At 40.0% G+C, this 16,690-nt stretch overlaps 1 protein-coding gene across 2 annotated transcripts in view; it reads right to left on the minus strand.

Moving 5' to 3' along the window:
* Positions 1-809: 809 nt before the first annotated feature.
* aktip (akt interacting protein) overlaps positions 810-16,690 on the minus strand; it is a 33,101-nt gene continuing 17,220 nt past the window's right edge. For both annotated transcript variants that reach the window (XM_055648438.1, XM_055648437.1), the window contains exons 2-10: positions 11,523-11,621; positions 10,315-10,523; positions 9,901-9,965; positions 9,694-9,794; positions 7,928-8,016; positions 6,712-6,810; positions 3,539-3,646; positions 2,650-2,710; positions 810-1,750 (exon numbers count right to left, since the gene is read on the minus strand). In XM_055648438.1, coding sequence (XP_055504413.1) covers positions 1,643-1,750; positions 2,650-2,710; positions 3,539-3,646; positions 6,712-6,810; positions 7,928-8,016; positions 9,694-9,794; positions 9,901-9,965; positions 10,315-10,523; positions 11,523-11,564 — 882 coding nt within the window. In that variant the 5' untranslated portion in view covers positions 11,565-11,621 and the 3' untranslated portion in view covers positions 810-1,642. The remainder of the gene's footprint in view (positions 1,751-2,649; positions 2,711-3,538; positions 3,647-6,711; positions 6,811-7,927; positions 8,017-9,693; positions 9,795-9,900; positions 9,966-10,314; positions 10,524-11,522; positions 11,622-16,690) is intronic.

Here is a 16,690-nt window from a genome sequence, read left to right on the forward strand (position 1 = left end):
GACCCGGTGAAGTAACTGACAAAAAGGAGATATTGTACGTGGGATGAAGGTAAAGAAGCAGGGTGACTAGGAGGTGGTGGGAGAAATGTATGTGCAATGGGGCGGGGGAAATGATGTGAATTTGGAGAATTCAAAGCTTGTACTGTTCGGTAGGAAGTTACCCAAGCAGAATTCTCCCACCATGTTCCCTGTATCTACCCCATCACTTGCCAGGCTTTGCTCTACTCCTCATTTCCATCTTTCTACTCTCTACTGCAATCAGTCTGAAGGGTCCCAACCCAAAAACGTCATATGTCCATTCCCTCCACAGTTGCTTTTTTGACCCGCTGAGTACCTCAGCACTTTGCAAGATTCCAGCATCTGCAGTCTTGCTGATAAGCAAAGCAGGAGAAAAAAAAAATAATTCACAACTAGGTCAAGAACGTAACGTTCAAAAACAAATGAACAGCTAAAAGGTTTGCACGAGCAAAAACCAAAGCTGATCAATTTGCAACACAGCGCCACCTTGTGGCTGTCGTACCTAACTGGAATTGACAACATTCTTAAAAAACTAAAATCCAAAAGGACAGAGACAAGGAACTGCAGAGGCTGGATTACAAAAAAAGACAGTGCTGGGGTAACTCAGTGGGTCGGGCAGCATCTCTGGAGAACGTGGATAGGTAATGGGGGTCCCAACTCAAAAGTGTCACCTATCCACATTCTCCAGAGATATTGGCTGACCCACCGAGTTACTCCAACACTCTGTGCCAAAATGGACATCATGTACTAAAAGTACATGCACACACAGTAAATAAACATGAAAGAGCAGGTTGCAGTTCGTTTGTTTTTATTTTAAAGTTCAAGCCATGACATCAGTTGCTTGGCTTGCAGCTATTTCACCTTTTAATAGACCCCACTGCAAGTAAACAGCACTTTTAGAACACAACGAGCTGTTTTATTGCACAAGATATCAGAACATGAAAATGGGGCCAAGACCACCAAAATTACCAAGCTTCTGGCTCACCGAAAGCACTCTGTTCCTTCAACAGATCAACCTACCAAATGTATCATCCAATGAACTGATGTCATTTTCAGCACCATTTCATCTCAAAGTGCTAACTATAGGGTCAAAAATGCTATTTACAAAATTTATATGCTAATATTTACATTTAGAAAACTCAATTGTGACTTTATGAAAATGGAAAAGTCATACACTATGCAAAAACGTGGTTGATCTGAATGATTACTCAATGTCTAAACTCAAAATCACAAATCTCCAGTGGCCAGCCCCGAAACATGAAAAACATTTCTACATCATAATGGCAGTATTACAAAAAGGGTGACGTCTTTATGAAAGAACCACGCAATTCAGTTTAACCATCTCAACATAATTGATAGTTGTATTGCCAAAATTACCTAGGTAGTAGAGGTCTCCAAAAAAATCCAAGTCTTACAAACTTTGTTAAAAGTTGAATTCAAACAAAAAAAAATTAAAATTTTATAATTTATGCGTCAGGAAACACCATCTTCTGCAGTTTTGTTCTTAAACTGTCACTGCTAAAAAGTCCAACTTCTGCCCCAACACAAAACAATTACATCTCAATTAACCGTCCATTATGCCTCAATGGGTAGAAAGTGCCTGGTGTGCCGTTGATAAGATGTACTAGGTTTGTGCAGTGTTTTCATCCTTGCTGAAAGGCTGCGTTGAACCGGGTTTGACCCAGGAAAGACCAGACACGTGCATGCTTTTCATCTGATCTTCAGGCTTCCTCTACGCAAGAGAAAATGTAAAATTACCATGCATCTCACAATTCTAACGCAAGGCTGCACAATAAAATGGGAAATAGTATCACAACTTCTATAACTAGTCCCTTAAAGCTTTTTACAAGGTTGGCAAGTATATAACATGAAAGGGGGCTCACAGTTTGAAGTTCATTTTAAAGGTGGACTGAGGGGCAAAAAGCTTTCTTACCAATAGCAGAGTAGAAAGAGAACATCGTAAAGATTTCACTATAATTATGATTTTATTTTTACCATAATAATATTCCACAACACCATAATTAACCAAAATATGACTTCAAGCCATACAAGATGTTAGGACATGACCAAACATTCGGCCTAAAGAGGCAAGTTTCATCGTAAAACATGTCGAGGCCAAGGGAAGGACTTAAATAACTTGGGAGACTTAAGCACCAGAAGTCTGAACCCTGGATACGTTTGGGTAAGGTACAACAACGGAGGAACGTATCCAAGATGATGTTTAATCTTTAATACATCTGTGAAAGGAGTGGGTTGGAATTGAGCACGAGAAGAGAAAGGAAGATGAAAATAAAAAGTTCAAGACTATTATTTGAACAGTGCTACTGAAAACAGAGCAAGAGGAACTGTTGTGGAGCAGATTTCTCTCAAATGAGAACTCCAATGGCACCAGGCCAAAATATTACTGCATATAATAAAAAAGTATTTGTGTGAGCTTTGTTTGAAATGCACACAAGCACTCGTTTTGCACCAGCATCCAATACAAAGCAGTCGTGGTCAAGAAGTGATAAGAGTTACGTTCAAGGATTGCACAGGGCATTTGTCATGGGGAACAGGTCAGCTGGCTGACATGTTAGCCAGGTACCCATGAACACAATGCTTTTCAATATACAATGTAGGAGATTGATTTACCTTTTGAGATAACATCTTCTCTCTGGCTTCTTCGTGCACTGCTGGATTCCAGGGTGAAAAGCTTTGGAAGAAACAGATACATTTTTTAAAATAAAATAATATTTAACTCTCACTTTGCACATGTAGGTCAGAATGTTTACCTGCTTTAAAATCAATGCTTCCATGGTGGTATGAGATTCCACAAGCATTGACAGCCCTTAAGCAGCTTTACCAAGTGATCTTCTGACTTTTCTGCCTTAAAAAAAACTATTCCGTTCATCTGCAGACTAGCTGAAGTACAGGTCTAGCACAGCTTTTCTGACACCCTTGTTTCCAGAGACTTTCAGGATTATCCGTTTTGTCGGACCAACAGTGGTCATGGCCTAAGACAAGTCCTGGAACTGCCAGTTTAGGCAGCTGAGGGACCGAGATACCAGCCTGCGAAGTTGGCCTCTGAAGTTGACTACGGGAACGGATCTGCTGGCTCCGGCCGGGACAGAGTTCCACAGCCCCACTGCAGGAAGTAAATTTGGCCCACGGAAGTCCTGACGAGGTTGAGATCTACTGCCTTCCCAGCCTATTCTTACCATTTGAATATTTAAGCTGTTACCAAGTTCCCACTTCATGGATTCATGATTTTTTTTTAAAGAATGGTTCAATGATGCCCGATCGTCACAGGTACCGAAATACAGTTCAGCAAAATGTCTCCGTATACAAAAGCACAAATGATACTCAAGTGACTGACCAAATATAAAACTACTACTTGTAGACAATATCTAAATGATCTTTTACTTGTGACAATAACAAGCTGGCAGACAAACTTCTATACAGACTTGCAAAAAAATAGGTTATGCACAAGAAACTTACTGATGGCAAGGTATCAATTAGTTTCCAAAAGACAAAAACTCACCTAATTGCATAAGGGTCATCCATTGTAGGTTGATCAAAAAGATGACTATTGCATAGTTTCACACTATCAATTACTTTTCCTTTGAATAAATGAATGTCTTTTTCATATCTGAAAAAGAAAGTACAACTTCAGACTGACTAGTTCAATGATTTCTAATCAAGCATGTTTGAGAACAATTGAAAAATGCAGAAAGGCTGGGCTTAAAACTGCAGTGCTTGCTTTCAAATCTTTAATTCACATCTGTTTTATCTTAATTATCCTGTACATTCTTTGATGATTTTAGTGACGGCATGGGGTCAAGGAAAACGCGTTCACGTCACGGCCCCGTTTCCACCGCCACGCACAAGTAGCAATTGTATGCAGAGAAGTGTGTTCACGATCAATTTCTAATCTTGTGACGTGGACTCGATAAGAAGGCATAAGATTTCTGTCAGAGCAATAACCTCAAATTATCAAATCATAAGACCTGCACAAAGTCACAACAGTACAAATCAACACTGCAGGCATATTTACACAACTTAGCGGTATTTAGGTGATGTGGCTAATAGACATTGACCCACACAAAATCCCATGATGTTTCAGAGCAACTTGAGGGATGAAAGACGGATCGATATTCCAAACACTTCAAATCCTATTCTCTATTTAAAAATTTGACCAGAATGCTGCCTGGATTAGGGGTATTAGCTGCAAGGAGAGGTTCGGCAAACTGGGATTGTTTTCAATGGAACGCCCGAGATTGAGGGGAAACCTGATAGAAGTATATCACCTTGGCGTGATATTTGACTCGGCACTGAAATTTGACAAACAAATCAAAGCTAGCTTCTTTCAGCTTCGGACGATAGCTAAAATAAAACAATTCCTCCAGTTTGATGACCTGGAAAAGATCATCCACACATTCATCTCCTCCTGCCTAGATTACTGCAACTCCCTTTACACTGGCATCAGCCAATCTTCCCTGTCCCGCCTGCAACTGGTCCAAAATGCAGCAGCGAGATTCCTGACGGGCACCCGAAAAAGGGACCACATCACCCCGATCCTGGCCTCCCTCCACTGGCTCCCTGTGCGGTTCCGTATAAACTTCAAGATACTCCTCCATGTCTACAAAGCCCTCAATGGGCTTGCCCCAACCTACATAAAAAGTATTTTCACCCACCACTTCACCTCCAGGCTCCTCAGATCGGCCGACTTGGGGTTGCTGAATATCCCACGGTCTGGGCATAAGCTTAGGGGCAACCGCGCCTTTACGGTTGCAGCCCCTAGGCTGTGGGACAGCATCCCCTTTCCCATCAGAACTGCCCCTTCCATCGACTCTTTTAAGTCAAGACTAAAGACTTATCTATACTCCCAAGCCTTTCCTGACTTCCTCTGAGTGAGGGCTACATGTATATATGTATGTAGTTTGTTTTGTTGTGCTATTCTTATAACAAATGCAAACCACTTTGGCCAACGAAAGTTGTTTTTTAAATGTGCTATAAAAATAAATGTGACTTGACTTGACTTGTATATAAAATGAAAGGCACAGAGAAGGTAGACTGTCACAACCCTTTTCCCAGGGAGGAAATGTCAAAGGTTAGAGGGCATAGCCTCTGTGAGAGAGCAAAGTTTAAAAGGAGATGTGTAGCCAAAGCTGTTTTATTTATTTATTTTACACAGAGGGTGGTGGGTCCCCTAAAACACGTTGTCATGGGTGACGGTGGAGACAGATACGAGTGCCGTTTAAGAGGCTTTTAGATAAGCACATGCAGGGAATGGATCATGTGTAAGCCGATGAGATTAGCTTGGCTTGGCATCATGTTCCACACAGACATCGTGGGCCATAGAGCCTATTCCTGTGCTAGTCTGTCCTTATGTTTTAAAATTGCAAGACAAACGTACTCATTTCCCTCCATCGTTTTTCAGATAACTTCTAAAATTGTAAATATTCAGCTCAAACATCAGTATTTTTGAAAGGTCACTTTAAACACAAAAAACTATCAATAATGGATTGGATTTTGTAAATGTTACCATTACTATGAATTTGGTAACAAACTCTGGATGTTCACATGTACAATGAAGCGGGGAAATTAAAAAAAAAACTACGGCCAGTAATTGCGTGCTACCCTAGTGACCTCCACTTTCTGATCATCTCCAGTATAACATTCAAATATTAGCACATTGAAAGACTTTAGGAATACCCGTAGGGCGTTACAGTGCCGCAACAAGTTGCTGCCTTGTAGCGCCGGGGACCCGGGTTCGGTGCAGACTGTGGGTACTGTCTGTACAGAGTTTGTACACTCTCCCCGTGACCGTGTGGGTTTTCTCCAAGATCTTCAGTTTCCTCCCACAATCCAAAGATGCACAAGTATGTGGGTTACTTGGCTTGATGTGTGTGTAGGATCGTTGGTCGGTGCGGACTCAGTGGGCCGAAAGGCATGTTTCCATGCTGTATCCCTAAACTAAACCCTCAAACTTAATATTTAAGAAAGATCGTTTCACTGAACACCTCCGCTCATTCCGTCTTAACCAAACTGATCTCATTGAGTTTCTCCAGCATTGTGTCTACCCTCAAACTTAATGCTTTGTTGCATGAAGTGAGAGTAAGTTTTTAAAAAATGGTTAAATGACCATTTCTTGTTTACGTATTTCTCCAGCTCTACAGAACCGATGCTCCACAGCAAATTACATCGTGAGAGGGGATATGTATGCCAGCAATTGTGAGATGCTGCCTGACCCGCTGAGTTACTCCAGCATTTTGTGTCTTTCTATGGCATAAACCAACATCTGCAGTTAGTACTTTGTGGACAGCTGTCAAGTTAGCTGAGAGTGCCACCACTTTGCAACCAACTCCAAAAGCAAGATCATTTGCTCTAGGAGTAGAATTAGGCCATTCAACCCATCAAGTCTACCCTGCCATTCAATCATGGCTGATCTATCTTTCCCTCTCAACCCCATTCTCCAGACCTCCCCGACACCCATACTAATCAAGAATCCATCAATCTCACCCTTAAAAAAAAATCCATTGATTTGGCCTCCACAACTTCCTGTGGTAAAAAACAAGATTCACCACCAGCTTCTTTGTTCAAACAAAAAGTCAAACTGTTCTGCAATTAGGTCTATTTAAATTCAGGTGCAAAATTGGTTTTAAAGATAAGAGCAACTTTCAGTTTAGGTGGGTTACAAATATTAAAACTTACAGTACTGCAGCTTCAGGGTTTAAGGGATTAACTGTATCAATCTTGTAGAACACCCGGCGGGCATACATCAACACCTGCCAGATATGATTATGATTTCGCCTGTGGGATCCAAGTACATATAAAGGCATCAGGAAGGAATCACAATATATTCTGCATCATTTACATTTTATCATTATGTTACTTTCCCCCACTATCCCAAGATTCAAGAGTGTTTCCTTGTCATATGTTCCAACACTGGAACAATGAAATTCTTACATGCAGCAACATAACTGTCTTGTAAACACAATACACATAAATTGTATAAAAAGAAACCCAATGCTAGTGGAAAAAAAAAAATAAACAAAAGTCCACAATGCAGCCAAGACTGTCCAGAATCTATAAAGTGGTTAGTGTGTTGCAGTGTTCAGTGTTGCTGGGAAGAGGCTGCTCTTAAAACTGGAGGTCATGATATTCCGACTCCTCTCCCTTCTTCCCGATGGTAGGAGTGAAATGAGAGCATGGCAACGTTGGAATGGATCATTGACGATGCTGGCAGTCTTTGAGGCAGTGCCTCTTATAGCTTCCTTCTAAGGTGAGGAGATGGACCAGGTGGTGTCCACCATTTTTTTTGTAACCTTCGTTCCTTGGGACTCGAGAGGCAATAAATGATTAACAGAGCAGATTCACCCTGGTTTGCAGCAACTGAGGTAGAGTTATTGAGGTAGTAATATTAGAGGTCAAGGTGCATTGAATTATGGCAATACCCACAGTTGAGGCTGGCACCATAATTTCAAATGACAACTTTGGCATCATATAGTTTCAATAGGAGAATCTCCAAGTTCCCGTCATTGCTCCACCCCAGGCTATCTTGTTGCATTCTTTGCAGATGCAATCGAAACGAAAATTGTTACTCAATTCCATTTCTAACTTTTTACACACTGTTCTCATTGTATTCTCAATGAGAAGTTTTGTTAAATAAGCTGTGAGGTTTTTTTTAAAGGATTAGTTTACTAAGGTAGAATTAACGATAAAAGACTGCAATGTTAAATGTCTGTGGTTTTGTTTCATGGTTTGCCATTTATTAAATCCCGTCTCATTAGATTGTTTGCTGCCTAAATGTTGCACCCGTTTGCAAATTCTATAACAAAATCTATACCACACAGACCCCACAAATATTTTTTGCCACAGAATATAGGTTGAGATGTTGACTAAATTGGAGAAGGCAAAACATACTAACCTCCATTTTGTGAATGCTCTCTTTACATCTAATTCTCCTGTCGTTGGATCGACTAATGGATGGAAGACTGGTATATCAAATATCAAGCGCTAAAAGAATGCAGAACATTAAAATAGATGATCGATCCAAATACATTATTATTCAAGATATTTTAGAATTACAGCAATTAATTTTCACTGCTAGCAGAACATTGACAAAATCAAAATATCACATTGGTCTTTAATTTTGTTTTAGTTCAGAATGTTTTTTCTCAAGTCATTACTGGTGTTAGGCAAAAGGTAATTCTTGTTATTTTTGAAAAGACAAGCCAAATGCATCAACTTTCAGTTTCTGTATTACATAGAGCATATAATGTAGAACTGTACAGCACAGGAATGGGCCCTTCAACTCACAATGTTTGGGTCAAACATGATGGCAAGTTAAACTGATCTCATCTGCCTGCACATCTATATCCCTCTATTCCCTGGACTTCCATGCACCTATCCAAAGGTCACTATGGTATCTGTTACCACCACAACCCTCAGTAATGTGTTCCACTCACCCACCACTCAAAAATAAACTTGCCCTACACATCTCCATGTTTTAAACTTACACCACACAACACAATAGACAATAGGTGCTGGAGCAGGCCATTTGGCCCTTCGAGCCAGCACCACCATTCAATGTGATCATGTCTGATCATCCCCAATCAGTACCTCGTTCCTGCCTTCTCCCCATATCCCCTGACACCGCTATTTTTAAGAGCCCTATCTAGCTCTCTCTTGAAACCTTACAATTAAATTATAATAATACCTGCATATTCACAATTATCCAATGCCTCGGTGGTCTCCCCCACTCCAGGTTATCAGTCACATTAATACTGACAAATTCTAATATGTGTTCATAAACAAATGCATTGGTTATAAGTTATATTTGACATATTTCAATGTCAACCAGGTTACAAGTTATAAGATTTTCAACAATGTTATAAAAACAAACTGGTGACTTTCCAAACTGATGAAGGGTCCCGTCCTGAACTGTCCATTCCCTCCATAGATGCAGCCTGACCTGCCAAGTTCCTCCAGCAGTTTAGCTTTTACTACGAGAGATTCATAGCAGGTCTGACAGCATCAAGACCTTACTTAAGTCCATGTTAGTTAAAATAATCTGACAGTTCTCAAATCAAGGGAACTGCCACCAAAAATGTCACAAGAGAACTCACTCGGAGCAACACAAAAAATGGAGAGAGCAAGAAAGACAGACACAAGAGACAGTAGATGCTGAACATTTGACTAAAACGCAAACGGCTGGAGGAAGTCAGCGGGCTAGGTAGCATGTGTGGAGGGAAAGGAGCAAAACAGGACAGAACCCTTCAGCGGTCTCAAGAAGGGTCTCGACCCGAAACGTAATTTATTCTTTTTTTCCAGAGATGCTGTCTGACCAGCTAAGTTACTCCAGCTTTTTGTATCTGTCTCTGTCCATTTCCCTCCATAGATGTTGTCTAACCCATTGAAGTCCTCCAGCTTTGGGTGTTTTGACTACAAGAGTGAGGAAGCATCTTTGAATCAGTTCAGCTGTGATTTATTTGGGGAAATATGGCACTCATAAGTTGCTATTTTATTCCTCTATTTGGCAGACTGACAGCAAAGAAATAAATAGTGATAGAAAGCAATACATTATACTATTTAAATCAAAATTGGTTTTATCTTAAACAGTAAATATATCGACACTGTGCAAGTTGATAAATTAAACATATCGTAAAGGAATTAAGTTTGAACATCACTTACAGGACAATCGCCATCTGGATAGTTGTCAGGGATGTAAATCGTAAATTTAAAAACGCCATCCTGGTATAACCCATGTCTAATGAAAATCACTCCAAACCACACTGTGGGGGGAAAAGGGACAACAATATTGTTCAAAACGAGGGAAAAAAAAACAAAGCAGAAAGAGTTCAACTAAAACTATTTTTATCCTGTTATAAGAATACTTACTTAATGCGGAGCCATAGGAAGGTTGTATGTACACACCAGGCAGTTTTTGCTTTACAACTAAGGTACTGCAAAATATTATAAATATCAGAATTGTCAAGTAGATATTATCAGATCAACAAGGTCAAATAACTATTCAAATGAATTAAGTTTCTAAAAAAACTTGTAGCTATGACATATGCCCATTTCAATTTATGTACAGATTTTCATTTCAAAATAAAGATATTACATATTCTATGAAGGGATAATTGAGAATTATACGTAGAATTGTGTCAATACAGCAATGTTTAATAAACAGGTCTTAGTTGTATTTTATTACCTCATTTATTTCTGCAAATTTCATGGAAAAATATTAATTTAAGACCAGTCATATACTACTATTAGGAATGAATTGAAAATAAAAATAATACTACTTACAATTCAGCAAGGAGTGAATATTCTAGGTAGAACGGACCATAAGAAGCATGTGTACCATTTGTTGACTGTGTAGATGTGATAGGAGATATCGGTTTAGTTACAGGAATGGCATTTTTTGGTATAGAGGGCAACTGTTTCTTGGTTGCTGAAGACCTTGGTGGACTCGTCTTCTGTTCACCAGATGCACTTCTTTCTTCACTGTCAGATTTCTGTACAATACAAAGCCATTATCATGGGTAGATATTTTAAATTATGAAGTGTTCCACAATATTGTCAAGTGTTTAAAATAATGTTGTGGATGTAAACATTGTGTTTTTTTTAATATAAAAGATCTCACACACTAGGCTAGTCAAAAGGGTAACAGGTCAAAGGATGCAAAGTCAAAGGCAAATTGGATCTTAAATGGTAAAAAAACAAGTGGTGGTTAATAAGATTGGCAGTATGCTTACCTTTCTGACCTTAGTTTGATTATGAAAGCAGGGAGAATATGTTCGAACTGCACACAGTGCTCCTTGGGTCAAAGCTAAGATAGCATATGCAATTCTGATTCACCACATTACTGGAGAGATGCGTTGGCGATGTGAAAAGGAGGGAAGTATTTAAAGTAATTGATGTTGAAAAAGGAACTGCAGATGCTGGAGAATCAAAGGTAGACAAAATTGCTGGAGAAACTCAGCGGGTGCGGCAGCATCTATGCAGTGAAGGAAATAGGCAACGTTTTGGGCCGAAACCCTGCCCATTTCCTTCGCTCCATAGATGCTGCCGCACCCGCCGAGTTTCTCCAGCAATTTTGTCTACCTAAAGTAATTGGTGAACAGATTATTAGGAAGAAAACATTTTCACTCCAGGGGCTTGAAAAAGGTGGTAGCAGATATTTAAAAATTATCAGGATGTACATTTGAAGGGCAGGGTCACAGGTCGAATGATGAAAGATGGTATTAGGCTGCATAGCTACTTGCTTAACTAAACAACCTACTTGGTTCCAGTGTAACCAGTAATCTGTCACTACTGTCACCATCAGCAAATTATTGTTTACTATCAGTAAAAATACAAAAATTATTTTCACATGCAATATTTGTTAACGTAGAAACATTCTAGTCATTTAGAATATAAGTAGAGCGTTTTCCTAGATTGCAATCAAAAAAGATAGTAGATCTTAAACTTACTCAAGAGAATAAATAATTGCCTTTGACATAAATTTTCATTACCTTTCGAGCAGAACTTGTAGACATGCTCCAGAAAGGGTTCATTACTTGCACCACCACCAAGCCAAACGTACACTTTAGCTTTTTCCTCAACTTTAAATCCTGGAAGAGAGTTAAAAAAAAATGTTCACTTGCTAGTGCTTGTACACAAGGTCCTTCCGTTTAATACTCTGGGTCCTAGTTCATTATGTGTCTCTTTTTCTTAATTGACCACTTTACACTTACCAGGATTAAATTCCATCAGCTATGTCCACCTCATCACTATTTTTGTGTTATCTGGAAACATATCACCTCAATCCTCATCATTTTAGCTATAATCAAACAGCAGGGATCCCAGCTGATCCCTGTGGTACACTACTGGTCATGGGTTTCACTCACCAACACAGTCATCTACCATTTACCTCAGCCTCATTAAGCAGCCAATTTTGGATCCAATTTCCAACTCGCCTCCCATGTCAGAAGGAAATATGCAATTAGTACAAGTAAATATCAAGCCCTCGTATGCAGGCCCCCTGTTTATTTAGATGAGGGGATATTAATGTTGAATATTTTTTTACATTTAATAATTTTGCTCAATGATTAACAATCTCGATGTTTACAAAGTTGGAACAACCTGTTCAGTTTTTGGAAGGAGTGAATTTCCACATTTGTGCTGAAATGCTTTTTGGCATCACTTCAAAACCACCCCCCTCAAACTTTCAAAACGTTCTGTGTAGGAAGGAACTGCAGGTGCTGGTTTAAATCGAAGATAGACATAAAATGCTAGATTAACTCAGCGGGATAGGCAGCATTTCGGGAGGAGACTTTTCCCGGCCAGAGTCAAAACACCAGCTTGGATAGAGTTTAGTGTTGGACTAGAATTTAAAGCCTCCAACTTTCTAGTTCAGGTAACATTACCATTGGCTCGGGTTCAATGCAGAGAGCTCCCAGCAGAATTAAAATTATTAACTCCACTTCAAAACTTGAGGAGAAAAGTTTGGAAAGGCGAGGAGGTGGTAAAATACAGTATGCACACAAATTAGAAAAAGGCTGTACCACTGACATGGGAATTATCACCATGGAAACTTGGTAAGGGTATTTGCACTTACAAATGTTAGGCTAAGCTGGCGATAAACAACAATGATATCCCACAAACAGCAGGGACAACAAATAAAAATCACAGGTGCAGGAATATGAAGCAAAAAAACAAATACCGGAAGAACTCAGCCAATCAAGCAGCATTTCTGGTGGGTGGAGGAGTTAATGTTTCAGATCAAAGAGTTTTCATTGAACACTGCTTTGGTGTAAAAAAGCGGAACCATGAAATAAATGCAAGTATTAGAGAAATGCATCCTGCCTGGAGCTATCGTGCAGTTAGGAAGAAGTCCACTCTCTGGAAACACAACCCATGTGCAAAGACCACGGCAGAAAGTTACTTGGGAAGCAAATGTTTTGACGTGTTCTGGCAGCCGGTGACATTCACTGCTAAATCAGGCAGCCAGTGCCGTAATCATCTGGCAGCCTGAATAGATAACTATTTTGACTTGGAAACAGAAGCTGGTAACTAAATTAAACCAGATTTCTTTTCCATTAAAGATTTTATGACAAAAACTTTAAAGGTTCTTTTTCAAGTAATTCATGATCCTTCAGAATTTGGCTCTGGTATTTTTAGCTTTAATTTCTTCTAGCTGTTTATAATTAAATTAAAAACAGTAAATGCTGGAAACATTCAACAGGTCATGATGCTGCCTGACCCGATTACTTTTTCAGCATTTAATTTTTATTCCAGATTTCTAATTTGCTATAACGATTACATTTGTGTTTGTTCGTCACGACAGGAGCAGTGAAAAAATAAACCCTTCTGACCCCCCTCCCATCACTGAAAAAAAAGATTCAAATAGTTGCGCAAGAGCTACTAGGATTGCAGAAGGAGCAGATTCAATGTCAGTGCTACGGAAGAGCCCCAGGTATTAATCTGCTCTGCTGTCATGGTTGAACTAAGTTTTGCTCGATTTATAATTTACTCCTCCATCTCTGTTGTGCTTTTAACATTTCGCACCTACTCTTGACCAACTATCATTTCCATACATGCTTTATTACAACAGAAGAGGCTTGGTATGGTATTGGCTTGATATAAATGTAAAATGTACCCTAGTTTGTGTAGGATAAAGATAATGCGCGGGGATCGGTGGTCGGTGCGGACTCAGTGGGCCGAAGTGCCTGTATCTCTAAATTAAACTATAGTGAGCTTTGTAGTTTCAACCATATTTTATTTAATCACTGCTGCTACTCTATAACAGGGCATTGATATTTATTGTTTTGCTATCATTTTCAGGCTGTGCATTTGTTTATGAATGTCCAATCGAAGCCCATATCCCACTTCTGATAAAACGTCCCATAGCCAAATCTATGACTTTCTCCGCAAATACCTCCCAATCCAAATTGACCCAACGGCAGAGCTGCTGCCTTGCAGTGCTAGAGACCAGGGTTCGTTCCCGAGTACAGCTGCTGTCTGTACAAAGTTTGCATGGTCTCGCTGTGACTGCGTGGGTTTTCACAGGGTGCTTCGGTTTCTTCCCACATTCAAAAGACGTACAGTTTGTACAAGAAGGAACTGTAGATGTTGGTTTAAACTGAAGATAGACACACAAAGCTGGAATAACTCAGTGGGACAGCAGCATCTCTGGAGAAAAGGAATGGGTGACGTTTCGGTCGCCCTGAAACTTCACACACTCCTTCTCTCCACAGATGCCGCCTGTCCCGCTGAGTTACTCCAGCTTTTTGTGTCTACATACAGTTTGCAGGTAAATTGATGCCTGTAAATTGTCCCTTGGGTATAGGATAGAAATAGCGTATGGGTGATTGCTGGTTGGTACAGACTCAGTGGGCCGAACGGCCTTTTTCCTCACTGTATATTTAAACTAAACTATTAGTCTTTCCGTGATTTAGATTTCCAACACCTACAGCATTTGTTCTTGCAACACCTGCACTGGTACAATTTTATTAAAAAGGAATGAAATGTCAGATTGAAAAATAAAGTACATCAAGAACTGGGGCACATCACTGCCTTGGAGTTTGCAAATAGTTTATTTTCATTGCAATATCCTGTAGCAAAGCCTTAGCATTGAATCAATCCCAGCTGGTGTCATGTGTCCCACATGCATGAAGTTGGATCAAAACATATGCACACGCGCCTAACATTTTGTTCACATGGATACTTCCTGTTTTCAGAACATATTGTCCCACTGCTACATCTGTTAACGCTGGAATTGACATATAATGGGAAACCTGGATACCAAATTGAAATCAAAAGAACATGGGAGACACGAGACCAAAGATGCTGGAATCTTGAATTAAAAAAAAGTCCTGGAGGAATGCAACAGGCCAGGCAGTATCTGTGCAGGGAGGTGGACTGGCGATGTTTTGGGTCAGGACCCTTTTTCGGGAAGATGGAGTAGAGAGGAAAAAGCTGGTAAAGGAACAAGGAAAAAGGGCAAGAACTGGCAAGTGATACGGGGAGAAGGAGGTGGCGATAATCTCCATCCATATATGCCAAAGGCTGGACGTAAAGTGAGACAGAAGGGTGCACAAGCATTCTGAGAGTGAAATGTAGAACCAGAGGGAGGGTTAGAGGGTTGTAGAGAGCAAATAAAAAGAAAATAGAGGACTTGGAGCAGGAAGGGGTGGGAGATAAATGGATGGAGGAGGGGAAAAGAACTGGATGAGGGGGGGTCAACAGAGGGAGTGCAAATAAAGTTATGCATCTTGAATTTGCTGTGTAACTGGGTAGATCAGAAGAATGCAGGAGTCTTGAACTCAATGTCCAGAAGCGTCAGTAGAGGCAGAAACTTCTGCATTGTAAACTTTCCCTCATTCTCGTGTCACAATCCACAGACTAAAGGTTCACTCAGTCAAAACCACATTGCAGCTGGAGTACAAAGGCTCCCCCACGTAAAACAAATTCACACACAAATGGTATGTTCTACTTTAATTGTAATAGTAGCTACTGTCACGTAATAAGGCAGTTAGTTCTGCTTCACAATATTACCCAGGTGCAGATGGCTGCCATTTGGCCTATCAAACTGCGTGCTTCTATTAAAACAACCCCACCAGATTCATTCTCCCACCCTTGCAAAGCCCTGTAAATTATTCTCAAATGCTTTTCCAATTTGCATTCAAAGACACCAACAAACAGGGGATAAATTCTAAATTAAGACAAGTTAAAAGTGTTTTCACTTACATGCCTTTGTCCTGTTTTCATACCTTACACTTCCTTATCTATATACCGCCCACTCCCCTGACATCAGTCTGAAGAAGGGTCACAACCCGAAATGTCATCCATTCCTTCTCTCCAGAGATGCTGCTTGTCCCACTGAGTACATTTTGTGTCTATCTTCGGTTTAAACCAGCATCTGCAATTCCTTCCTACAAAATATTAATTAACTAACAGCTGCCCAAGAATACTTTGCAAATTTCTCAATTGCAGTATGGTCAGCAATGTGTGCACACTGAAGAACATGAAAGAGAAGGTAACTTGTTTAGAAATCTAAACACTGTACTACTTTTAAAGAAAACGTTCAGAATAAACAAAAAAATACAACACAGGTACTCCTCAACTTACGATGGAGTTACATTCCGATAAACCCATCGTAAATCGAAAATATCGCAAGTCCAAAATGCATTTATTACACCTAACCGACCAAACATTCTCTATCTTTGGATACGGCTCGAGAATAGTGGGAGAAGGCACTGGGGTGTACAGAGGTTTTCTGGTGCACGTTGCAGGGTCTGAAACCCTCGGCCGGCTTTGAATGCCGCTCAAAACTTGGTTGATTGCCTGCGATTATAACTTCTGCTTGCTATTGACTAGTTTTGTACTGCAATTGGGTATTTTGTACTTCAGGCTGCTGTTGGTCTCGAGCTGCTTGACCTTCCCCTCCCGTTGAGCTGGGGCTTGGGCCATTGACGTCCTTCCCATCGGCAGGCACCAGCTGAGGTGCTCTAGGTTCTGGCTCCACTCTTTGCTCTTCCTTGCTTTTAATGTCTTTTAATTTTTTACTGTTTTTATAGTCCTGTCGTCTTAATGATTTTAGTAATTTGTGATAACTTTTTGTGATTTCCCATGTACAGCACTTTGTGGTAACTGATGTTGCCTAAAAGTGCTTTATAAATAAAGTTATTATTATTATTAT

The sequence above is a fragment of the Leucoraja erinacea genome, chromosome 17 (assembly GCF_028641065.1).
Source record: "Leucoraja erinacea ecotype New England chromosome 17, Leri_hhj_1, whole genome shotgun sequence".
NCBI classification, from domain to species: domain Eukaryota; kingdom Metazoa; phylum Chordata; class Chondrichthyes; order Rajiformes; family Rajidae; genus Leucoraja; species Leucoraja erinaceus.